This window comes from Puma concolor, chromosome C2 (genome assembly GCF_028749965.1).
Source record: "Puma concolor isolate L17-30 chromosome C2, mPumCon1.1.hap2, whole genome shotgun sequence".
Lineage (NCBI taxonomy): Eukaryota > Metazoa > Chordata > Mammalia > Carnivora > Felidae > Puma > Puma concolor.
The window spans coordinates 36,695,310-36,721,482 of NC_141675.1; the positions used below are offsets into that span (position 1 = coordinate 36,695,310).

The window sequence follows — 26,173 nt, forward strand, 5'->3', positions numbered from 1 at the left end:
CTGCAAGAAGTTCAAGGAGCACGTGAGGCGGAGAGTAGTCATGTAAGGGTGACCCCACTGATGTAGTTGGTCATTTGTTCATTCATTAAACCTGGGCCTTTTGAAGTGCCATATTTTTTAAATTTAAAATGTATTTATATTAAATACATTCATAAAGTTTAATTAAGATGTAACAGTCAAAAGTTTCCTGCCCACCCTTTTTCCCAGCTACCCTCCCCAGAGGCAACCATTGCTGTCAGGTTCTTGGGTTTTCTTCTAGGGGATTTTTCACAGATACGCAGACAGCAGCATTCCCCTTATGCCCTGATGTGCACCTTGCTTTCTTCGTTTCATATATCTTGGAGGTGACTCAGCACCCAGAGGGCTTCATCATTCTTCTTGACAGTGGTGGGAGTTCAGCTGTAGAGCCCCAGCTGTGCACGAAGAGACCTTCTCATCCGGTCTCTTGTTGATGGTGGAAAAGACCAGAGGTCCAGAAGAGTAGGAAGCCCACCCAAGGTCTCCCAGCTGTTCAGTGTGTTCAGTGACTGAGCCAGGACTCAAACTCGAGTCTTCTGCTTCTCGTATCTACCCAAGGCCAGCCAGGCCCACTGCCTTGCCTCGATGGTCTTCATTATTAGACTATGGGTTGGAAAAGGTGATGGGTGAGGCTGCCATTTTTTACAGTCAGTGGGGGAGTAGGCTGATGTCTCCACTAGCCTCTTGATGTGTGCTTCCAGACTTCCATAGTAACCCTTGTCAGTGTTCCCTCCCCTCCCCCCATTCCCTTTGCCCCCCTTCCTCCTCCCCGGCTTTCTCCTCCCCCACCTTTGCCTCAGAAGCCCTGTGTCAAGCCTCTGGCCCATCCCTAGCCCAGCAACTGGTCACTATGACAACAAGGGCCTTCCATCAAAAAGTGGCCTTCCAGGTATTTTATTTTGAGCCCCAATTAAGCAGGGCAGGCTTTAGGCTGGGAGCAGTGCAGGGAAGTGTGTTTTATGGCCTGTGAGAGAGCCCAGGTGCTATTTATAGCTCCTTAATCGGTGTTGCTAAATGGGGTCTTAATGCAAGTCCCGTGGCAACTGCACATTTTCATCACAGAGAATCTCCTCCCCGCAGCCTCACTCCCTCCATCTGTCGGCCTGAGCGGGCTCGCCTGGAAGCCCCTCCTGAGGGAAATGGTGCCTTCTCTGTGCTCAGCAGCTGTCAGCAGGCTGCCTGGCCCCCCTGACCTCCTCCTGTCACAAGCGGGCCCTTTGCAGTCCTGTCTTTGGGGATATTTGGCCCACAGCTGTCCCTTCCATCAGGAACCTGGAGTCCTCGGGTGGCCATTTATCTCAGGGCTGAGGTTCTGTCCTCAACCCTCCCTCCCCCCCACACCTCTCCCCAGCCTCTCCATCAAAGCCAGAGTGGGGTGAGGGACATGTATGACTGAATATACAAGTAAACATCCACAAAATGCTTTCCGTTAATACCTCATGGTATTAACAAGCAGTTTTACTCATTCACACACAGCAGGATAACAATTATATCCCATTCCTTATAGCTGGGGAATTCAGGCTGAGGCCAGAAGAGGAATTAACTAACGTTCACTGCCAGGCAGTGTCTTGGAGTTTCACAGGTGCCACCTCATTCAGTCTTCACATCACTTGTTTTCGAGGGAAGGGGCCCGTTTCAGTCAGGGTAGGCCAGGTCTTGCTGCTGTAATAGACAAACCCCAGATTGCACTGACTTCAAACAACCAAGGTTTGTTTTTGCCCATCCCTGGTCAGCCCGAGGCTCTATTTTGCAAGGTTTATGTCCTTCAGGTCCAGGGAAAAAGGAACAGCCTCTAATGGTCCCTAATGGAAAGGAGAAGACAGCAATGCACATACTGGCTGCTAAAACTTCCACTTGGAAGTGATACACAGCACTCCCACTGACCTTTCATTAGCCAGAGTAAGTGCATGGTCACACCTGACTGCAGATGAGTAGGGAAAGGGAAAGCTGATCTGTGCCTGGAGGGTAAAAGCTGGAATATTTGACAACAGCCCTAAAGACCTCACAGAAGCTCAGGGTCAATGGTGAGGGATTTTCCCAGCACCCGCAGCTCCTAAGTGGCAGAGCAGAGATTTGAACATTCAGCTGTTTTCCCTAGAAATCTTTGCTCTCTTCCTTTCTTAAAAAATTTTTTTAATTTATTTTTATTTTTTATTTTGAGAGAGACAGAGCGAGAAAGAGAGAGAATGGGGGAGAGGGGCAGGGGAGACAGAGAGAGAATCTTAAGCAGGCCTCACACTCATCACGGAGCCCAACGCATGGTTCCATCCCGTGACCCTGGGATCATGACCTGAGCCAAAGTGAAGAGTCAGACGCTCAACCAGCGGAGCCACCCGGGCACCCCTGTGCCCTTTCCCCATGTTGCCAAGAGGCTATAGACATGAATGCTAAAGACAGACTTCTGACTCAAATTCTATCTCCAGTATTCACCGGCTACGTTACCCCAATTAGCCGGTCATGTAACCTCTCAGAGCCTCATTTCTCTGTAAAACAGAGATATTGGTGCAGGACTATGTTGTGAACACCAGAACTTTATTCCTAAGTTTGGGGCAAACTCATTTGGCAGCCAGACTCCATTGGAACGGGTGTGAGCCTATTTATAGTCATTCCTTATTTCCCTCAGTGTGAATATTCATAGGTCTCACTATAGAAATATTAATGTATTTGATTACAGGCGCTGCCCCAGACCACAGGGATGTTATGCAATACATGGCATATGCAACTTAATTAATAAACTCTGGAAATCTCTCAATTCTGAAACAATCTGGCCCCAGGGTTTTGGATAAGGCACATGGATCCTTCACGGGTTGCAGTGAGGATTAAGGGAGATGATGTGTCAAAAATTCTGAGCACCAGGCCCAGCATGTAGTAAGTGCTCAATACTTGGCGATTATTCTAGATCCCAAGCTTGAACTGACAAGACAGGAAAGAGGCTCCAGCTTGTGGGAGATTGCCACAGGACCTGAAACCAAGGCCAGAAAAGAGCAGGAATTCTCCAGTCTGCACTTAACTGAAATCAGCAGGTCTCTTTGGTTCCTGAAAAGCCTATCCTAGTAAATAGAAGTCTTTAGGGCCTCAGACATTCTCGGGTGTATTTGTGGAATGATTCACTCTGATAGCAACTAGGGTATTTGTGAAGGTCCTCAGAAAAGAGACAACATGCTTGGTACATGTAAGGTGTATCAAATAATGTGCCCTTTCTAGCCATCGGACAAAAGTCTGAGGTTTCGTGTCAACATTCATTTCCCAGAATCGTGGATCTTGCAAAGGAGTCCCAAAACCTTGTTCCTCTGAAGTCCTCAAGGCCCCACCTTGAGGGTGTTACCTGAGACCCCACCCCTCACTCTGGTCACCTTCCCTTCTACCTGTGGTTCTACATAAAAACTCATTTGCAAAAAGTTCCTGTGGCTTTGGCCAAGAGACCTGCCCTCTTGCCTCACGCAGGCTGAGAACCACAGCCCAGAGACGCCCTGTGTGTGGCAGTTAGAACCTTCGTTAACACTGCCTGGGCTCGGATCCCTCCTGAACCCACTCACTGGCTGAGTGATCTCGGGCAGGTTATGACCTCTGTGGGACTTATCTTCCTCATCTGTAAAGGAAGATACTGATGGCTGTTGTGGGATTAAATGGAGCTAGTTTGCGGAAAGTTCTTAAAATAGTGCCTGCTGGCCGCTATTAACTATATTATAGTGAGTCTGTGGCACAGCCGAGATCTGGGTCTTCTGTCTCTCACTCCAGGAATCTCGTCCAACTAAATTCACGTTTTTGAAAATAAGTGTTGACAAGGATATGGGGAAATTGCTGGTGGGAATGTAGAACGAGGTGGCCACTGTGGAAAACAGCTTGGTGATTCCTCAAAAAGTTAAACATAGAGTCAACACATGACCCAATAATTCCACTCCTCGTTATATACCCAAGAGAAATGAAAACAGGTGTTCAAACAAATACTTATACCCAAATATACATAGACACAGCCAAAAAAGAGGTAGAAACAACCCAACTGTCCGTCAGCGGAGGAATAAACAAAATATGGCATTTCAACACAATGGAATATTATTTAGCCATAAAAAGGAATGAAGTTCTGATACATGCTACAACATGGAGGAACCCTGAAGACATTGTTGCTAAATAAAAGAAGCCAGATACAGAAGGCCACGTACTGTACGATTCCATTTATGTGGGATATCCAAAATAGGTAAGTTCATAGAGACAGAAGGCAGATTAGTGGTTGCCAGAGGCTGGAGGAAGGAGGGATGGTGGGAACTAGTTGCTTAATGGGTACAGGATCTCCTCTGGGGGTGATAAAAAGGGATAAAAAGGTGATAAAAAGGGATAAAAAGGGAACTGGATTGAAGTAATGACTCTACAACACTGTGAATGTATTAAATGCCACTGAATTGTCGATTTTAAAATAGTTAATTTTATGTTAGGTCCACCTCACCTGAATTAAAAAATAAATTCATTGCAAGGAAGCTGTCCCCAGACTTCAGTCAACAGGGCGGTTATGCTCATGCAGGAAGTGTTTGAGGGGTGAACTCACTCACCCTGAGCATGGCACTGGGGAGCACCCTTTATCTCCCATGACCCCTAGGACACTGTGTGCTCCCCAAATTGAGGGTGTCTGATTCATTTCTGATTCCCCAGCACCTGGCTTTGCACACAGCAGATCCTCAGGGAACATAGGACTCCAGGGGGTAATTGACGAAAGCATAGCGAATACCCACCAGCGCTGACCGCCCCTCGCCAGGTCTGTAGTATTGTGCCAGCAGCTTAAGCCTCCCGGCTTGTTTTCCTCGCTGCGAAATAACGTGGGATGATGGTGCTGTGTCTGGCTCACTATGCCAACCCAGAGAGGTGATGCATCTCAAGCTAGTGGGGCAGGGCTGGGCCCGGATGCAGGGCCCAGCAGAGGGCAGCGGCTGCCCGTCTTCGGCTGTTTTATTATTATTATTATTATAATTGGGAAACAAGCCTCCACCCCCTCCCAACTTTATTGAGATATAATTGACATACAACATCGTGTAAGTTTAAGATGTACAACGTGTTGATTTGATACCCTTTCATATTGCAAAATGATTACCCCTGAAGGGGAAGCTAACACCTCCATCCCATCACCTAGTACCTTATCTTTTTTGTGGTAAGAGCTTCTCATTTAAGATCGATTCTCTTGGCAACTTGCAAGATTGGTCAAGGGGATTCTCAAGCTGTGTTCCTTTAAGAAACTGGTTTTGCCACAACCGGAACTAAAATATTTTCCTGCCTTTGTCCAACTCACACTAACAAAAAAATTAATTTTGTCTGTCATTTTTCTCTACCAATATATTTTCGTTGCTAAACCTCTACCATCTGCTACCCGTTGTCTGGAGAAAAATAAGAAATAAGAAGGTGTCTGATTTTATGGGAAAATAGATACGGACATTTTACACCAACTACATCAGTATTCTGGGCGTTGGATAGTGTCTTGTGAGGAACAGATTCTGGGACCAACAGCTCTGCCCTCTTTTCTGGGTGACCTTGGGAATCACACGACCTCTCGATTCCTGAGTTCCTCGTCTCTACAACGAGGGTAAACATGGTACCTGCCTCATAGGATGCGGAGGACTGAACGAGTTACCAAAGGGCAAGTGTCTGTTACTTGGGCGAGCTCCATATTAACCATTATTACCGCTGGTGGGATAGTGGTGGTGGTAGCATTACTGGTACTCTGTGGTGATCCCTCCAGTGCCCCTGGACTGCCAGGTGTCCTAACCCCTACAGGAGGTTGTACATTTTGCCAACCTGGTTGGTTCGCCAGTCTGTCTACACAAGGAAAACCGAGTGCGAAGAAGGAGTGGGTGCATTTGGTGACCAAGTGAATGAGATCTTCCCAATCAGAATACTCAGAATCCATGGTGAGAGATGCTGGAGAGAGAGAGAGAATGGGGTTTTCGTGAAGTTCAGGATTCTTATGTGTCATCGTGGATATTATAGCTCGAGTCATCCTCAACATAGAGGAACAGTGAGCACATTGCTGGATCCCATCGAGTTTGTGCCTCTGTGGTTGGATCGGACCTTCCAGAAGTTTACGAGGATGGGGGTGCCCCTCCCCCCAGGGTGGGATGACTGTTAACCAGGTTCTGACAAGGTGGTGGATGAGCTTCACCACTAGCCCGGTGGATGAACCGACACCACTAGCCCGGGTCTGTGTCTGGCCCTAGAAATGTTTTGACACAGAAATGTCACATAAGAATCTGGATGTCAGGGGTTTTGGAAAGAGCAGGAAATCCGTAACACCGGACGCACCTTCCTGCGTGGATCCGTGGCTGGAGCTTGTGTGCGCCCTCTAGTGGAGGACTCCCCCTCCCAACCCTCAAGCCCACTGCCCACACCTGCGCCTGCCATTCACACAGGCCACCCCTCTGGCCCCTAGGCATTGGGGTTGGCCGCCTCTGGTCTAAAATCCAAACACATCTGTGATACTAGAAGTGGCTTTCATTCATGTACTGACCATTAACTTTTTAAAAAGTTATCTAAAGCAAGAGCCATTTGCCTTGAAATGAGAAATGGAAATAGAGCAGGAGTTTGCAAATTTGCTAGCTATTATGCTGTATCATGGCTCTTTACACACGGAACATTTTTATTTACAGACCTCATCACTTGCCGCTTTTCAGTAGACACACTTTTTCTCTTCCCAAGCTATCCCCTAAATACGGGGTTCCTCTTGAGCTACTTGGATCCTCTGGCTAAAGGAGGGGGGAGCCAGGGTGAGAAAACTAGGCAGACTCCATCCAAGAATTCAGTTTACTCATCAGCTTTGCTTAAGTTAAGAAAAACAAGCTTCCACCATCGTCCTCTGGGCCTGTTTCTGAGCTCACACTTGGAAAGGTCAAATAAACACCATAAATCCATTAGAAGGCCTTCGTATTAAACCCCTGAGGCTTATGCTGTTTAGCAAGAGGCTAGGGTGATGACGTTTCCCAAGTGGAAGGAAGTTTGCCTGACCTTGGCTATTTGCTAGAAAACAGGAGTCAACTGTCCCCATTAGCCTCGATGGTTGCAGGGTACATGGCCCTGGGGCTGATTCAGGAAGGGATGACAGTGGAAGGCAGTCTTCTCTGGCTTCTTTCTCCTTTCCAAATTCTTCAGACCAAATCCCAGGTGCAACCAGGTGGACCGGACCATGCATTAGTAGCTGTCCCTGACTAGGCAGAGTCCCTCATTGGCCCCATATCTCACCACTTGCCTGCCAGCCATGGCTGGGCTTTGTTGGGCCAGGGGCTCACCTCCAGTCCATCCAGGGATCTCCACGCACAAAGAAAGAGCTACCCCTCCCTGACACACACACGGAGCAAGGCTGAGTCTTGGGGCATGGGGGCACAGAGACTGGGGACAATCAGCAGACCTAGGTTTCTTCCTTAGTGACTGTCACCCCACTTCCCCAGGAGAGTCTGCCAACATAAGGTGTGTCCCAAACCACACTGCCTGAGTTCTGGTCCCTTTTAACCACTTGAAGCTGGCTTTAAGTAAGCTACCTAACCTCTCTCGGTGCCTCAGTTTCCTCAGTCTGTAAGTGGGCTACCTCATTGGGTGATAGTGAGGCATAAGTACAGTAAGACTTAGACCATCTCCAGACATTAGAAGTGCTATGTACATCCTTGCTGTGACTGTTTAGATTTTTACTATTATTATTGCCAAAAATGCAGCCAAAGAGCCCAGAAGAACACCAAGATAGACTTTGAAAATAGATCAACCCTCATGGCTTTCCTCATGCTTCTGCTTCTGATGAAAAGATTGGAGGAACATCCCCAAAGTAGAAGGGGCTGATGGAGAGGGCTGGAGTCTGGGATTTCACCGAGCTAGATTCGGATGCGGGCTTCGTGGCGCACCAGCTGCAGGGCCTCCCCAGCAGTTGTTGACGTGGAGGCATCCTACACGGGGTGTCCGTCCCGCTGTCTACACCAGCTGCTTTCGCTTTGTTCTAAAGGACCAACTGTTCTGAAACAATAGCTGTCACGTTTGATCACCCAGGTGCGCCAGGGCCTAAGCCCGTGCCCCTCATCTCGTGCCCCCACACCCCCACACCCGACAAAGCAGGCATCGTCCCCCTTCTACAGAGGAAGCAGCTGGCCGCTTAAAGCCAGAATGCAGCTCCAGGCCTGGGCTGTGTCTCCTTCCAGCAGCACCTTTTTCTAAGCAGCTCTAAGTTCTCCGCAGGCGAGGGTGACTCCGTTATTACTCATCAGCTCGAATTCAGCTATAAATTGTCTTCTGGCCAAGCTTCTGGCCAGATAGAGGCCAGTCCATGACTTGTCTCAATCACTTTTGCTCTTTCTTTTTTTTTTGTTTTTGACTGAACCTCTGATACAGAGAATTGGATTAAACACAATCCTTAGTTGTAATACACTGCCATCAGAGCCATGCATAGCCCTCTTTCATTCTAACTTGCTTCTTTATGTATTTACTTCCTTATAATTTAATGTTCCCGTGAATCTATCCCCAACCCAAGGACTAGAACATTGGCAGTTGGATACCCCCGTGCACATCCGTGGTTCATCCCTGCCAACCTGCACTTCTCTGAATTTTGTGTTTATTGTTCCTTATAGATTTTTCACATACTGCTTTTTAAACTATTTTTAATCGTTTATTCATTTTTGAGAGATGGAGAGAGACAGAGCATGAGTAGGGGAGGGGCAGAGAGAAAGGGAGACACAGAATCCGAAGCAGGCTCCAGGCTCTGAGCTGTCAGCACAGAGCCCGCTGTGGGGCTCAAACCCATGGACCTCGAGATCATGACCTGAGCTGAACTCAGACACTTAACCGACTTAGCCACCCAGGTGCCCCTAGATTTTTCACTTATAGACATATGTGTAAACAATGGCTTATTTAGTTTTAGTTGTTCTTGAACTTTTCTAGTTTATCTGTTCGAATGCCACACTGTATTCATTGTTATGGCTTTAAGTAAGTCTTGCTACGTGGTCGGCAAGTCCTGCTGCCCCCACACCCCTCATTCTTCTCCTTTAGAAGGAGACACACCATGAGAAGGGGGGAACCACCCCTGAGGGCCCCAGCACTGCCCTGGATGGGACCTGCACCAACTGTCTCTGAAGGACCATTGTGCTCTCTTATGTGGTCATCCCATGCTGGATGTGTTTCTTTCAGCATCTGTAGGGGCAACCAGGCTGTTCCCAGGACTGCAGTAGCAGGGAAGACTTCTGGGGACATAGGAGAATCCGTGGTGCAGGGTGTATCACAGCCATAGCCCTCCCCCCCACCTCCCTGAGGCTCTCCCCGCGTGGCCGGGGGCTGTCCTCATCCAAAGCCAGGGTGTCCAGCCATCGTGCAGCTCCCCAGGGCAAGCCCCAAGTTGAAAACAGCCAGATATTCTGGGAAATTTTTCGGCTGAGTCAGGAACATCCCTCCACCAGACCGAGGAACTGGCGCAATGTGTTGCTAATTCTGTCTGCCGGTGGGACCTTGCTGGAGGGTTCTTCAGCCAGCTTAGGGCAATGTAAAAGGGCTACTTTTTAAAAATGTGTTTCTTGCACCAGAAGAGCTGGGCTACCACTTCCTTTGTAAAGATGAGGCTCATCGCAGCTGCCTCCTTGGTCCCGGGGACCAAGCACCTGTGTGCAGAGCAGAGCCTTAAGGGCTGGGCAGCAAGGATAGGAGCCAGTCCCTACCTGTGGGAGCCCAGCATCTACAGGGGTGAAGAGAACACCACCAACAGGAAGTGATTCTAGGGGAATTCGGGGTGGTCAGGGATTTATCACAGGTCGGGGGTAGGGAAACCACACTTCCCAAACGGAAAATTAGACGGTGATGTCTGGCCGCAGGGCAGAATATTTCCAACAGGGGTTGTCCCATGAACTCCTCAGGCGAGTCACCATAATGATGAGAACCACTCACAGGCCTCTGCTGGGGAACGTATTTGGGGGACAGGCTCACCCAGCAGAGGGAGGAAGCTATACTAGATGGGGAGAGGGCAAAGGCAGGGGGACGCTCGGGAGGCTGCTTTTCGTGGCGGGGTCAGGAGGTGACCAGAGGGCTGGTCGCGAAGACAGAATGTCAGGATGGATCCGAGGTGTTTAGAGGGTGGGCATGGCAGGGCTTGCTGGTGGGGCCAATTTGGAGGGCAGAGGAGGGCTTAGGAGCCTGAGACATGGCCCCTAGGACAGGGATCCCACCAGAGAAGCACAGTGGTGAGGAAGATGGGCCGGGGAGATACGTGGGTTCTCTGCTGGGTGTTGGGATGTGTGTGGAGCAGCCCCATGGAGCGGGCCTGTAGACTTGTGTTGGAATCACTGGGGATCTTGTGAAATTGCTGGGCCTGATGCAGCTGTTCGGGGTAGGCCGGAGCTCCCGCATTCCCAGCAGGCTCCCGGCTGAAGCTGATGCTCCTGGGCCATGGATGGCTCACGAGGGTCCCAGACTGGGGCCGATGTAGAGGCTGGTGTGACGCTGTCCCCGACTCAGGTAATAGCAGGGGCTAAGTACCTGTCGAGTTGAGGTCGATAGTCATTTTAGTTTCCCCTCCAAAATGAAATGTTCCTCAGGCTTCAGGAACACCACCACTGATCATTCCAGTCAGAATTCAGGGACATGAGAATGGAAAGGGAGATGTGCCTTTCTGGAAATGTCTTCATTTGAAGACTGAGGCACACACCATCTCACAGTGTACATTCACTCCTGGGACTCGCCTGGGCACCCTCATGGACACTTGGCTAAGATCGAGGGTATAGCCTCTACTCCCGGTAAAGGGAGGGCGCTGACTTTTTCTTTTAACAGACTATATCTTCAACAACTGGTTTTTGTTTCCTCAAAGTGTCATTTGAGAAAACTGTGAACTTTTCCCAATGTTACTTACACAAACGAGATTCCTTGAACGCATCTTAGAGAGATGGCTTTGGAGCCAATAGGCATCCTCACCCAGCAGTAAAGCTAACTCTTATTCATCTTCTGAAACTTCTCTTACTTGCAGCCTCCTCCAGGAAGCCATCCTGGATAATCCCAGGTTGGGCTAGGTGCCCCTCTTCCTGGCTCTCACAACCCCCCTTACAATTCCTGCTCTTAAACACAAACCCAGCTGGGCTGCCACCATTCATTCTCATCTCCCTGTCCCATCTGTAGCCCCGGGAGCCCCTGTGTGCCCAGCTCCCTGCTCAGGTCCTGCAAAGCAAGTTTAGAAGTAGAAGTATGATGGGTGCCTGCATCTGTGATTCATCGTTGCATTAGAGGGACAAGACTTTATCCTCAAAGTCCACAAAATGACACTGGGACTCTGGTGTCCCTCCAAACCCTCTTAAGAAGACTTTGATTATAACAGTGATGTCCTGGGGCGCCTGGGTGGCTCAGTTGATTTAAGCATCCGACTTCAGCTCAGGTCACGATCTCACAGTCCGTGAGTTCGAGCCCCGCGTCGGGCTCTGGGCTGATGGCTCAGAGCCTGGAGCCTGCTTCCGATTCTGTGTCTCCCTCTCTCTGCCCCTCCCCCATTCATGCTCTGTCTCTCTCTGTCTCAAAAATAAATAAATGTTAAAAAAATAATAATAATAACAGTGATGTCCTCATGCTTTGATTTCCCCATCTGCAGAATGGGCCAGCGAAGAGATCTTACATCATTCAGGGAAATTTCAAGTTTGCTGTCAACAGAGACTGACCTTGGCCCTGTAGGAGGACGGAAGCCGAGCTAGGATTTCTCTCCAGTACCGCTCCCCACACCCCTGCCAGGCTCTCAAGAGGCTGGGCAAGTGACGGGATCTTCTTTCCGTCTCCCCAGTCCCCCCCCAGCCTAAACACACAGGGGCTTCTTCAGCTTGCAACCGCTTAGGGGCTGAGGCGGCTCAACAGGCCTGAGGCCACAAATCCCCAGAGAGGCCCGAGTCCCCCAGCACCTGCCTGGAGCCATTCATTCTTCCTCACAGTGGGGTGAAGGCAGCAGCCGACACCCACCCACTGGCTTTGGCGGGGCCTGGGCACAGCGGCAGAGTGAGTGGGCAGGCAACCCCAGCTCTGCTAGATCCGGGCCAAGAGAGCAGAGAGCACCCATGGATAGAAGGCCCTCAGATGAAGGACTCAGGTCACCAAGAGTCTTCATTCCTTCGGCAGTGCTAATGTGAGCCTGTGGCTAACATGAGTTTCACTTGGTAAGCCTGAGTGCGGCCTCTGAGCACCCAGCCCTGCCTTTGATAACACAGCAGAGTATGGCTCAGTACCACCTCCCCCAGGAAGCCCACCTTGCCTGTGCTAGCATGAGAGCCACGGTCCTAGATCTCCAAGGCTCATCTAACATTTATCTCACGGAAGCCTTGCCATTCACTTTTTCATGTACGTTGAAGCCTAATTTGATTGGGTTCATCAGAGTCCTTCCGCTGCCAGGATTAAATCTGATTTCTGTTCTGCCAAGTGTCAGCTGTGGAAGGGACCCTGAGCCTTCTTGCCAAACTACTTGCCACGCTGATAGAGGCTGAGACCCTAAGGAGGAAGGCGAAGCCACCCTGCCAGCTGGTGGCCGAGGCCTGCCACAGCCCAGGGCTGCCAGCTGCTCAGCCACTTTTCACTCAGCTGTGCAGCAGGTTCAGGGCGAGGGGGCCCTGAAATGGACCTGAACAGAGATGAACCGAGCTCAAGGGGCTCCTAGCTCCCTGTACGTTCTCAGTCTCCAGCCCTGCGCCCCCGGCCACTTAGTGGCTACCCATCCCACCCGTCTGCCCCCCCATCCTTTGTCACTGGGGATGGTGAATCATGCAGCTGGGGTGAGGAGGAAGGTGAAAGAAAAGAATGCTGATGGGTTGAGCGAAAAAGGAGAGGGTCCTGTGGCCACAGTGGGGGAGGCTGATCCAGTGGTCAGAGACTGGGGTGCTGAAATGGGCATTTAGGGAATGTGGCTGAGCTCCATGGCATGACCCAGGGGTGGGCACTGGGTGGAGGGGAGTGTCCCAAGCACGAGGTGGTCCAGAACCAGGAGCCTGAGTGATGAGAAGGTTGTGCCTGTGGAGGACTGCATCAGAGGCGGAGGCGGCAGGTGTGGGCGGAGAGGGGACCTGGGAGGCCGGGCCAGCACCCTGACAAACAAGGGGCCAGAGGTCAGTGGATGAAAGAAGCAAGGGTCAGAGCCAAGGGGTGCAAAGAGGAGCTGGGAATTCTCACAAGTGAATGGCAGGTGTGGAGCTTCAGATGTGCAAGGAGTCTGCCCGCCTCCTGGGCCTGCAGGCACAGACGGCCCCCAGGGAAGGCCGAGGGGCTGTGGAGTCTGGGAGAGAATGTTACGGGCCCTTCAGGCAGGAGGTGGGGGGGAGCTCCTGGGGAAGTCAGGGGTGCCATTTTCTGCGTACAAAGCTGCAGTTCCAGAGGGCACAGTGGAAGATTGGCTGAGGTTTGGGGCCAGAGGTGAGGAGGCAGAGAGCGTCACGGGGAGGATGGCACTTGAGAGAAGCGACGGCCACAGGCAGGAGATCTAACGGCTCTTCATGCCCATCACTCCACCTTCCTTCACATGCACGTTCCATTTCCTCTCTCCTTTTCCTGGAAACTCATGCCATCCTGTTTCTTGGAGCACGTTTTCATTCTGCAGGAGCACCTCCTTGAGTAACAATCAGACTGGGTGGGCAGAGGCTCCTCTTTCAGAATCTGAAGTGTAGCTGCTTTTCGCTCCGTAGCAGTGCAGTTCCCCTGTGGTGGGAGCGCTGTGGAGTCTTCGGGTGACCACTGTCTTTCTGGACCCACCTTTCTGGAGAGGACTGGGTCAGGGAGCTGGGCGGGCCAGACCTGCGGGCGCTTCATCCAGATGGAAGCGTCTCCCCCTGGCCAGCATGCCCTCTGCGGTGGAGAAGGGCTGGCTCGTGCTCCACTCGGCATCTCTGTTTGACCGCAGCGCTGACCAGGAGCTTCCCCGAGGCTGTCTGTCTCCTGCAGAGAGTGAGCCGAGGCTTCAGCTGTCCCAGATGCTGAGCTTGTAGTTCTCCAAGGGATTACCCTGATGATAGCCCATGTCTTGCCCTCTGTTGCTGGAGCTTGGGGCTTCTCCGGGGCTCCTTTGGTGAGAGCCGTGTCCACCCCTGGTGCACAGGGCTGCCAGTTCTCTGCTTGATCTTTCCACCATCCTGTCCCTGTCTTCCCAGAATTTATCCAAACGTCTAGGCTGCTGACTGCCTGTCTTGCTTTCCAGTACTGTTGTCAGACCCTTTAAACACACACGTACACACAGGTGCACATCTCTGCCCTTTCGAGAGACATGGGCGGGAGAGGTAGAAGCCGGGGGTCCAGGCTGCCACCTCAGGCACAGCCTCACACAGTTCAGGTGATGTTTCCTAGCACACTTTGTTCCGGATTCTCCCCTTTGGAAGTTTCCCACGTCCCTGCTTCGCAGTGTTGCTAGGGAAGGCCATGCATTATTTAGGACTGTTCTGTTGTGCAGCATTCCCATGCTTGTGAAGGGGCTCGCTCTCTCTCTCTCCCGGGGGAAAAACGCGGGCCCCACCTGTGCTGTGGGGACCATCTGTGCCAGTGACGCTTGTTGGGACAGAGTTCATCAGAAAACGCTGCTTATGTCCCAGCTGCAGTCACAACACTTTTTGCTGGGGAAACAGTGAAGCTTGCTAAGAGAAAACTCCAGATTCCAAATGCTTTCTAGATATGAGCTGAGGTCCCTGCAGAGCATGATGGGGCCGGTTGGTACAGGGATGCCATACATTTTAGAAGTGAATGCGTAATGACATATTTGTCCATTGGTGTAATTAAGTGGAGCGACACTTGACAGGTATAGACACAGAAGGCAGAGAAGCCACGCCATTGGCGAGGAGGTGACACCTAGTTGGGGTCCTATAGAGGAGGCAGGCTTCTGGCAGGCAGGCGGGGGGTCTGACAGCTGAAGGAGCAGCATGAGAGGAGGCCCAGAGGCATGCAGGGAATTCTCTGAGTCTTCTGACACCAAAACCATAGTCTATGGATGAGTGATTAGCACGGTGTCAGGCATATAGAGCATGTATGTGGTTGCCCATATGCGTGTCTTCTCATTTCTTTTCCCAAAAACAAACAGTACCCATGTCTACTGAAGTTCAGGTTTCAAGGCTGGCGCTCAAACCTTCCCCTATCTGCTGACCACCGTCTATAGCTGTTGCAAAAGAATTTCATCTCCTGACCTTAAACTGTTGATCTTTTTTCAAAATATCAACGTAGGGATGGATGTAGGGTAGGACTCACATCTTGGCATCTTCCACTGCGAGCAGAGGAGACCTCAAGGGGCCCAGGGAAGCTGCTTAAGCCACCAATCCCTGTGTGAAATCTCCACCATTCACCGTTTCCATCACAGATATGGACTCTCTAAGCCAGATGATCTAACTTCCCCACTTCGTTGACAGCAAAACAAGAGTCCCTGAGAAGTTCCGTGGCTTACTTGGGGTTGTACAAGGGGTTGATGGAGAGTTACGGAAGAATTCAGGTCACCACAGAACCTTGGAAATGATTGCCTTGTGATATTTTTAGCGTGAAACCAGACATGCAGCCCCAGCTTCAATAAATCTTCATCAAGAGCAGAGCATTGTCAATTAGGACCATGTACTGAGGCATTTTTAGAAACACAATAAGTAAATTGCTACTATTTTTAATGGTGCCTCTTGGGCTGATGGCCTGAAATAAGACCTACCGTAGAGAGAATGTCTTTAAGGCAAGGAGCATGCTGTGGCATACTATCGTCACAACACGTGGCTGGAAGTGTTGCTGTCCCCACTTTACAGATGAGAAAAATGTGGTCCCGAGAAGGTGAGCCAACTGCCTGGCCCACTGGTGGTGGGAGCGGGAGACGGGATTCCGAAGCAGCTTCCTCTCCTCACTTGGCCCCATTGAGGCCGCTGGGAAGACGTCTGGCTTGTGTCCACACCCCCCAACCATGGAGTGGAGGCACTCCCCACTCAGTCAGTGACCTTTTATTTTTCTTAATGTAAATGCATTTTTGATGTATAAATATGCAGAAAGCATGCAAATCTCAGGTGACAAAGCTGGATGGTTTCTATAAACTGAACACGCGGGTACAACCAGAACTCAAAGAGCAGGACAATACCTGTCCCCCAGCTTCCTCCTGTCCCTCCTTTTTTTTTTTTTAATATTTATTTACTTTTGAGAGAGAAACAGAGTGTGAGCCAGGGAGAGGTAGAGAGAGAGGCAGACACAGAATCCAAAGCAGGTTCCAGGCTCTAGCTGTCAGCACAGAGCCCGACGCGGGGCTCGAACTCACAAACCATGAGATCATGACATCAGCCAAAGTCTGACACTTAGCTGCCTAGCTGCTTAGCCGACTGAGCCACTCAGGCGCCCCTCCTCCTGCCCCTCCTAATCGCCCCCTGCCCAGTATCGCCACTGCCCTAATGTCATCATCTTGTTTTGGGAACTTTATAGGTGAAGTCACACAAAATGTACTTTTCTTTCACTCAAAATTATGTTTGTGATTCATCCGTGTTTTTGCATATAATTGTGGGTCCTCCTTCTCATGGCTGGTTAGGGTTGTGCTATGTGAAGATACACAATTTACACTTACATTCCACTGTTGGCGGACAGTAGAATTGTTTCCGGATTCGTGCTCTTACAGATACTGCTTCTGGGGCATCTGGGTGGCTCAGTGGGTTAAACGTCTGATTCTTGACTTCGTCTCAGGTTGTTATCTCACCGTTTGTGGGTTCGATCCTCGCATCAGGCTCTGTGCTGACAGTGCAGCACCTGCTTGGGATTTCTCTCTCTCCCCCTCTCTCTCTGCCCCTCCCCTGCTCGCCCTCTGTCTCTGTCTCAAAATAAATAAACTTTAAAAACCAATAATGCGTCTAGGAGCATTCGTGTACCTGCATTTAGCACACTGGTGCACACTGGAAGGAAATCTGCAGGCCACAGGCTCAGCTTTAGTTTTCTGAAATAGTTGTGCCAGCTTACATGCTCTCAGCGTCATGAGAGCTCCAGTTGTCCCACATCCTCGTCTGCACTTGCTATTGCCTTGTTTTCATTTTGGCCATTCTGGCTGGCAGACAGCAGAGTCACATTATAATGTCAGTTTGCACTTCTCTGGAGATTCATAAAGTTGAGCACTTCTTCACATACTTATTGGCCACTTGCATAGGTGCTTTTGTGAACAATGACTCCTTTCCAATTGTCATTTTGGTTGGAAAACATTTCTGAAAATGGCTCCTGTGCTGAAAGATTCTGTGTTTCTCTTCCCACCTGGTTGATCATTTCCAAGCCTCGGCATTTGGCAGTTCTCCGAAGGGTTCCAAAGCCAAGGGGAGTCAGAGAGAGGAGTTGGAGGGTGGGCCCAGCCAACACTGGACATCCCTGAAGTGCTGGAAGTTCCACGGCTGCAGCAAGGCCTTGCTCTGTGCACCCTGGCATTGCTGTGCAGCCTTCAGTTTACAGGTCGCTCAGAAATTAGCAGAGATGATTTTTATTTCCTATTCAGAGCTAAAGACGTGCCCTGAACTCCAGCCCCAGCCCCCTTTCTCACTTGCTTTGGAGTTGGGCTCTGGACTGATTTCAAACACCGCAGAGGAATGAGGATAAACAGAGTTCTTTCCTCCTCCTCAGCCCCTAACTAGGCAGGGAACACACAGGGCATTGGGTTTGCTTGACAAGGCTTAGCATTTTGGGGATTGAGGACCTGATGTGTGCCTAGAGCTTTAAAATATTTAAGGAAGCTTTCAAGCTCTGGCATGATTATCAGACATTAACAGCTCAGAATTTTCCTGATGCAAAGTGCCAGCCCCTCTCCCCTCAGAGCCAAAACCTACCTTGTTAACAGCCCTCCCCAAGCTTATCCTCACCAAGGGCAACCAAACAAATGCACGGGTGGGGAGGAGATAGCTAGAAATGGCACGTGTTAAACACCTACTCTGTGTTATCATGCTAAGTGCGTTACACTTTCCAGCTCACTGAATCCCCACCACAATTAAATCCCCACCTGAATTGAAACCTGCCCTGTTGGGGGGGGGGAGGGATTTATAGGAGCATGGGGGAGCTAAGGCAGACATGCTTCTGGGTAAGAGCAATTTATTCCAATAGCTTAAAACATCTATAGAGGACATGCCCCGAGGCAGGACATCAATTTGTTCATTGAACAGACAATTTCCGGGCCATCCCCCTGTGTGCAGACTGAGGGCTGTAGGTCCTAGGACAGGTGAGTCGGCTCATGTCCTTTAAGAAGTTCACAGGCTGCTTGTGACGAGGAATGGAATTGAAAACCCTTGCCACGTTTGTCTAAGTGGAGGAAGAGTGCACTTCTGGTCAGGACACCTGGTGCACGGGGCCCACCTGGGCTCTGCCACGAGTGGGGACTGGCTCCTGGCTGGGGCCCTTACCGGCCATATGTCCTTGGGCAAGTGACTTACCCTCTTTGTGTTTCAGTTTCCTCCTCCTTAAAATAGGGATAGGGGTGCCTGGGTGGCTCAGTCGGTTAAGCATCTGACTTTTGGCTTCAGCTCAGGTCACGATCACATGGTTTTGTGAGTTTGAGCTCGGCATTGGGCTCCGCGTTGACACTGCAGAGCCTGTTTGGGATCCTCTGTCCCTCCTCTCTCTCTCGGTCCCTCCCCCACTCATGCTATCTCCGTCTTTCTCAAAATAAATAAGCTAAAAAAAAAAAACTTAAAAAATAAATCAATAAAATGAGGGTAATAATAATAGTTATAATAACTTCTACCCCAAAAGGTTGTTGTGATATGAGTTTGATAATACATTCACGTGAGCAGTTCCCCACAGCACCTGACCACATAAGTCTTCGGTAAAGAGTGACTACAGTTAACCTGAAACTAATGTGACATTGAGCGTCAGCTATACTCAAATAAAAAAATATATAAATAAACAACTTAAAGTAACTATAAGTAGATAGGAGGATTGGGATTTGGGAGGGGGTGTTCACAGAGGCATGATTTGGGGAGCAGCGCAAAGCTTGGATCAGAACCAGATGGGAGGACAGGGAGAAGGAGAGCTGGGTATTAGGGTGTAGCTATGGGAACGCCTCAAGAGAGGTGTCGGGTATGGGTCTAGGCATGGTGACTGTGTGACCATGTGACTGACGGTGACTGATCTGCTTTCTGGGCCTGAAAAACAGAAGGCCAGGCCTCCCTGGCCAACATGAGTGTTCGTATGAGGGTCAAAAGAGGATACGGAGGCAAGAATGTTTAAAGCCACCAATACTCCCCGTGGATATGCCACACAGCACAGCCTCGTCTCGAGTGAAGGAGAGCTGGGGACACTCTGGTGTGTGGCTTCCAGTGCACCGGCCACGTCCTACTTTAACTCGAATGGCTCTCCATATTAACTCCGCAGCTCTCGTAAATGAAAATTCCTCCAAAACACACTCTTGACCTCTTTCCCATCCCTTATATTATTCCTATCACAACTCTTGGGTCAGTATTCACTACTTACAGTTTTATGGCATCTTAGCACATTATAGATGCTTTTAAACTGTCACTTGTTCTGTTACCAAAAAAGCGTTCAGAAGCAGCTCCAGGGGGCACCTGGGTGGCTCTGTTGGTTAAGTGTCCGACTCTTGATTTCGGCTGGGGTCATGAGTTTGAGCCTCACACCAGGCTCTGTGCTGACAGTGCAGAGCCTGCTTGGGATTCTCTCTGTCTTCCTTTCTATCTCTCTCTCCCCTCCCCTACTCTCTCTTTCTCTCAAACAAAAACAAAAACCTTAAAAAAAAAAAAAAAAGATGCAGCATTAGGCCTCTAACGTGTTACCATCAGCTTGGGGAAACTAGCCCTATACAAGCCATATGAGACAACATGTTACCACCATCCTCTCATTCCTGACCCAGCTGACCAGCACCATTCCTCTCCCTCCAGACCTTCCAGGCTGTCCTGTTTTATGCCTCTGTGCCTTTGCCTGTTCTCTCGGCCTAGAGTACTCCCCTCCCTAACATGACATAAAACTCCTATTCATCCTTCAAAACCTTTTCAGTAATCCTCTCTTTGAAGCTTTCAAACAATTCTTCCATAGGAACCGCCCAGTTTCTGCCCCTTGTGCACTTAGGAATCATTGCATCTATTACACTCTGTTACAAGTATTCACCTGCTTAAACTCCAGCCCTGAGCCCTTCTCCACTTCCAGGGCTGCCTCTGGCCTTGGTTTAGTTATCTCTGTATACCTAGGTCCAATCAGAGGGCCTGGAAGAGAATAAGAGCTTAATAAATATGTGTGCAATAAAACTAATTAAACTTGGTCCCACATCCAGATGTTCTATGGGTTATGAATTTTAATTCATGAATTTTCCCAGAACTGGATATTAGAAGAAAATACATCCCTCTGCTGATTATCGAAAGGTGCTACAGGAGAAGTTTGAGGGTTCAACGGAATTTCAAACAGCCACCCCAAGCCTAACCTGTTTCTAAGAGGAAGCCCACTGCAGATCTCCTCCTAGGTCAGAGGCTTTCATTTTTATTGGGACCTGCAGAGAGAAGTATTTTTTCCATTGAGACACACGGAACATGCATATCAGAGAAACAGCTTTCGTGGAATACTTACTCTTGCTATGGTCATTGCTCTCCATTTTCTCTTTCTTGTCTTTCTTCTTTGTTTTTTTTTTTTAATTATTTTTTTAAATTGCTGGTCACCATCCAATGAATTGATTTCAGAATTCTATTATTTATTTATTTATTTATTTATTTATTTATTTATTTATATTCTTGAGTGGGAGAGAGAGACAGAGTGTGAGAGGGGTAGGGGCAGAGAGAGAAGAAGACAGAATCCAAAACAGACTCCAGGCTCTGAGCTGTCAGCACAGAGTCCGCGGCCAGGCTCCAACTTACCAACTCCGAGATCATGACCTGAACAGAAGTCAGAGGCTTAACTGACTGAGCCACCCAAGCGCCCCTCTTTTTTTTTTTTTAATGTTTACTTATTTTTGAGAGAGACAGAGAGTGAGCGGTGGAGGGGCAGAGAGAGAGGGAGACACAGGATCTGAAGCAGGCTTCAGGCTTCAAGCTGTCAGCATGGAGCCCGAGGTGGGGCTTGAACTCATGCGCTGTGAGGTTATGACCCGAGCCGAAGTCCGACACTTAACCAACTGAGCCACCCAGGCACCCCAGTTTCGGGATTCTTTAGTCTAACTGAGCCACCCAGGCGCCCCGGTTTCGGGATTCTTTAATCAGTTGCTTCCCACAGTTTGAAAACCCCTGCTCTAAGCCTCCAGCTAGTATAACCGAAGAAGCCTTCCCAGAGGAGGAGTCCCAGTCCTGGAGGCCAGATCAGAGGAGCAGGTGCGCCTGTGGTGGGCAGATGGTAGGCAGGGGTGAGCAGGTGTGTGAAGGCAGCGGCAAGACTAATCCATTTTCCTCTCGTTGCAGCTGAGCCCCTGCCGCTGATGGACCTTTGCCGGAGATCCATCCGCTTGGCCCTGGGCCGCCAGCGCCTACGGGACATCGGCTCCCTGCCCCTGCCTCAATCTCTCAAAAACTATCTGCAGTACCAGTGAGGCTGAGGAGCAGCAGTGGGGACCCACACACAGCAGGGCCTGGGCCTGTCATTTCACGGTCACACAGTACATTCAGGAAGGCGTCCTCCTCCTCGCCCCAGAGCGCCAGGACACTCCGTTCTTGGAAAGGACCAGGACGCGTTCCCAACGTTGAAAGTGAAATGTCCCTTGCCAACAGTATTTGCCACCCTGGAGGCAGCCCTCGTAAGTCAGGCGCCTCCTTGGGAGCCATGAGGAGCCCGGAGCCTGTGCCCAGCGGAGATCCTGCCCCCCCGACCAAGAAGACACAGCAGCCCCGGTATTGATCAGAGAGCGTGTCTCCTTATTCACGAGAATGAATGAAACATTTGGGCGGGAGGCTCGCTGTGGTGTGCCCGGGTGCAGACAGGGCCGGGGGAGACTGGCCAGCTCGGGGAGGAAAGTGCGGCCGAATGATGAAGGACGAAAGCAGCTTGGTGCCGACGCCCTCTTGACACCTCGGGACTTTGTGCTCCATCAAAAGACTGTTACCCAGGGATGCCTGATGACAGAATTGGCAAGTGGACAAAGCCGTGTGTAGACCCCTTCCAGCTTACCTCTTTGCACATTGTTTACTTACCCTTTCACGTGCCCTCTGTCCCCACCGCTGACCCACAGTTCCCTGGCTACCCCGGGCACCTCTCTTCGGGGAAGCTGAGTCTGACTAATTCACCCCGGGGACAGAGTGTAGCCTTGATTATTATTATCTTACATCTGGTGGCATTTTAAAAGAGGAATGTGGTGAGGGCAGTACGTAGTCCAAAGGTGCTAATGGGGGAAGTGGGGGCATCGTGACACCCGAGTGGATGATGGCCTCAGGCTGGGGAGCCTTCCTGGGGTGCCGAGGGACTCTAGGCAACCGTCCATTCGGATGTACCTAGCCGTCACAAAGCTTTATTTGAGCGAATTATTTTTTCACTTTAGGAGACACGAACGAGTTTGTTTCTGTTTCAAGCGTGTGTGCGATGTGCTGTTTATTTATCAGCCTGGGGCTGCACGGGCCGGCCCCAGACCCGTAGGGGTGCAGGTCCCGAGCCTGGTCCTCTCCTGGGGATGCCACCACCACCCTTGTCGGGCATCTCTCCTGCACTCCCAGAGCTCTGTCCAGACTCCGTTATAACTGGAAATTGTCACCGCAGTGGGATCCCAGAGCCCCAGACGGCACCGCCTCCCCCGACTTTAATGTGAATTTGACTGATGAATGAGGAGCGTTTCTAATAAAGTGTGTTGTTCAGTCCTTCCGCTGTTTACTAAGTGCTGTGTGGGGAGGCGTGGGAGGGCGTCCTTCATCAGCCTGGCTGGTGTGTTCCCAGACCCTCATAAGGCAGAAGTGGGAACCCCTCTCCAGGCTCTTCTCACATCTTCCGTCTTGTCGTTCCCACTTGAGCCCAAACCCGAGTCACTTTACAAAGGCCTGCCCCGGAAGAACGAATGTGTCTGGGGCCTGGGTCCCCACAAAGCTAGTCCCCACGGTGGGAAAACAGGTTGGACGATGCCGGGGTGGGGGTGTCCAAGGGTGGGCTCTGCAAGGAGCACAGGGTCAAGCAGGGTGAACCCTACGGGATAACAGTTTCAAACTGGACCCAGAGGTGGAACTGGATGTGACTTTGGATGTGCATGTCATCATCGAGGAGTGGTGCAAACGGCTGAAGGGTGAGTGTGCAGCCGAGACAGGCTTGGAGCTGCGAGCAGGTCAGGAGCCAGTTCAAGACAAGGTCTGGGCCAGGACGGGCACAGCATTCACTCAGCAGTACAGGCCACCAACATGCACATTGCCAACCTCTGAGGACCCAGAGCACAGGCAGATCTGTCCCTCCAGGGGAGATGTTTACAGATGTTACGGACTAATAAAGGGAGAGGAAGATCACAAAGCTGGTGTAGGAAGATAAGGGCCTGAAGGGAAGGCTTCCTGGAGGAGGAGGCACTCCTCATACCTGTTTTTTCAGCAAAAACAACCTTGGTGAGGATGGACCGAAAGCATCAGACCGGCTAAGCCTACCACCCGGGTCAGTGTTCTTCCCTTGCTCTGATGTCAGGGCAGAGGCTGGGCTCAGTTTTAGGAGTCAGGGGGCCTGGGTTTGAGTCCCAGCATTGTGACTTAATGTGCTGTGACCTTGGGTAAACCACTTCCTTCTCTACACACTGTAGTGGCTAGACCAGGTGGCCAGTGGACAAGGATCCTTCCTCTCCTGACTCCTAGGGTCCTAGTTTCAGCACCAACTTTCCAGCTTAAAGACACCTGTCTTGCCCATGCCTTGCTTATGTAATTTCCTTCACCCCAGCAATACTCTCCCTGTCCTTGCTTTACCTTCTCTAAGGTCAGCTTAGATTCACCCTCCTTCAGGAAGCCCTCCTTAAAACCACCTACCAACCTCTACCTGCTCTGAGAGTCTGCTCCTCGCCTCCCAGGCTTGAGGATGCCTCTCCTGGCTCCCAGGGCCCTTGCCTAAGCGCTGGCTTGGCTGTCCCAGTGGGCTGAGAGCCTTGGGGTGGTAGAGCCTGGGCCTGTTGTTCCCACACAGACCTGGACCAGATGTGTGGTCTCAGCAAAGGCCCGCGAGGTGGAGATGTGTGTGGAAGTGCCCCCCTTGTACCTGGGATGCCCATGGAACCTGCAAGGAAAGTCTCTGGGGGAGAGGAGGAATTCCTGCTAGAGCCAAGGACCTGGCCATGAGCCTCCAGGAACTCAGGCCCTTTCACCCCCTTAGCCATTCCGCAGGTATTGTTGGACATTGGAGTGTGCCCAGCACTGTCAGAACAGGAAGGAGGGGATGTGGCCCTGCCCTGCTGGACCTCTCATTCTGAGCCGGAGACAGGTAACAGGAAGCAAAGCCATGGAATGAAGTCAGAGGGAAGAAAGGAGTTGGGCAGGGCTAGAGAGCAGGGAGGGGAGCGGAAAGGGCCCAGGACTGATAATGGTGAAGGAAAACCAGTGCAGAGATGCAGAGTTGGGAAGAAATGAGAGGGAGCCATACACAGAAAGCAGGGGTGGGGGAGGTGGATCTCTGGGTGGGGGAACTTCCTGCTGTCCCATCCTCAAAGCAGGAGCTTCTAGGCCCTGGTGAGATGGGCTCAGGTCAAGAGCCACTGTGCTGCCACCCTGCCTCAAGCACTAGTTCAGTTTGCCTATGATGTGTGTCATGTCCCCAGGGTTCCTAGTGTATTAGCACTGTCTACACACACACACACACACACACACACACACACACACACGCCAGTGCAGGCATCACGGGAGCCTCTGACCACTCCCCAGAGCCAGTGCTCATCACAACCCAGCCCCTAGCTCTCTCTCATCCTTGGCACGTTCTCTGAGGTTCGGCCTTTCTCTCCATGACCTGGTTCTGTTGGAGGCACTTGCTGAGACAGTCCCGCTAACTGCTTTCTAACTGTCTATGAACAGAGCATATGGGGGGCACAGCCTCCCACAGAGCTGAGCTTTACCCCATCTAACATTGCCACTTTCTGGACAAAGGCCATCCTCTTTCCTTTGCTTTCTCTTCAAACCCTCCTGCCAGCAGCTGGCTTCTTTGGGGGCCATCTTTCACTAAGAAACAAAGATTTCATCACCTCACTGTGTGGCAGCCAGACGGGCAGCAGGTAGCAAGGAACACGGTTACTTGGTGGTTGATATGTGCAGGACAGCCGGGCCCGCTCTCCAGGACCCGGCTCCCAGCTGCAGCCTCTGAACAGGAGACACGGCTGGGCCTCAGCCAATGGACAGGAGACCATATGGCACCTCTCCCCAGGCCCCTGGCAAGGAGAGGAATGTCCACAATGAGTCCAAAACACAAGGAGCTGGTCTTCTCTTCCCTCTAGTTCTGAGGGCCTGAGTCCCATTCCATTCTGTAGATGTGTTTTGTCTTCCCACTTCATGTGTGTGTCTAAATAAAATTGAGCCCAACCCAGTAAAATCAAGTAATTTAGCAGAAAATCCAGATTTCTGACGTCTCTTAAAAAATAGGGAGATGAGCTGAGACCAGGCCCACATTCCTTGACGGTGATGTTGGCCAAAGCTGAGTAGTGACAGCCTCTTGAGAAGAGGCCTCTGTTCTGTGATCCAGCCCTAGCTCCACCCTTCCCACAGCACAGCATCAGGACCTCTCACTGCCAACCTCCCTCATGGGTGTAACTGTCTGGATCTGGGTCAAGGCTTCTGAGTTCACCTCTCTGGACTATTGCTATAACACAGTCACATACACAAGCACACTCAACCAAGGGCGGCTTCGGGAGGGGAGTCTGTGAGTTCTAAACTTGACTTTGAAGTGCCTCACAGCCTCAGGCCCCGATGTCCAAGGAGCTCACAGACACCCAGGATCTCCGCCCAGATACCAGGGTTAACCAGTATGCCCCTGGTTAGAGGATGAACTCTTAGAGGACAAGGAAAAGAATCCCTGGGTACTCTTTTTTTAAATGTTTATTTCTTTTTCAGAGAAAGAGGGACAGAGAGAGAGGGACACACAGGCTCTGAGCTGTCAGCCCAGGGCCTGATGTGGGGCTCAAACCCATGAACCGTGAGATTATGACCTGCGCTGAAGTCGAACACTTAACCGACTGGGCCAGCCAGGTGCCCCTCGGGTGCTCTTTTAATAAGCTGCATGATATGACTAGGCAAGCGTGGCTGCACTTGAGAATCCTCTGAGGAACTTTGTAAAAAGTCCCGGCGTCCGGATCCTTCTCCCCAGGCCAATTAAATCAGGACCTCTGGGAGTG

General features: G+C 50.7%; 1 protein-coding gene across 1 annotated transcript in view; it reads left to right on the plus strand.

Moving 5' to 3' along the window:
• SPSB4 (splA/ryanodine receptor domain and SOCS box containing 4) overlaps positions 1–22,700 on the plus strand; it is an 80,943-nt gene extending 58,243 nt beyond the window's left edge. The window contains exon 3 of the mRNA XM_025914003.2: positions 21,318–22,700. Coding sequence (XP_025769788.1) covers positions 21,318–21,445 — 128 coding nt within the window. The 3' untranslated portion in view covers positions 21,446–22,700. The remainder of the gene's footprint in view (positions 1–21,317) is intronic.
• The last annotated feature ends 3,473 nt before the right edge of the window (positions 22,701–26,173 follow it).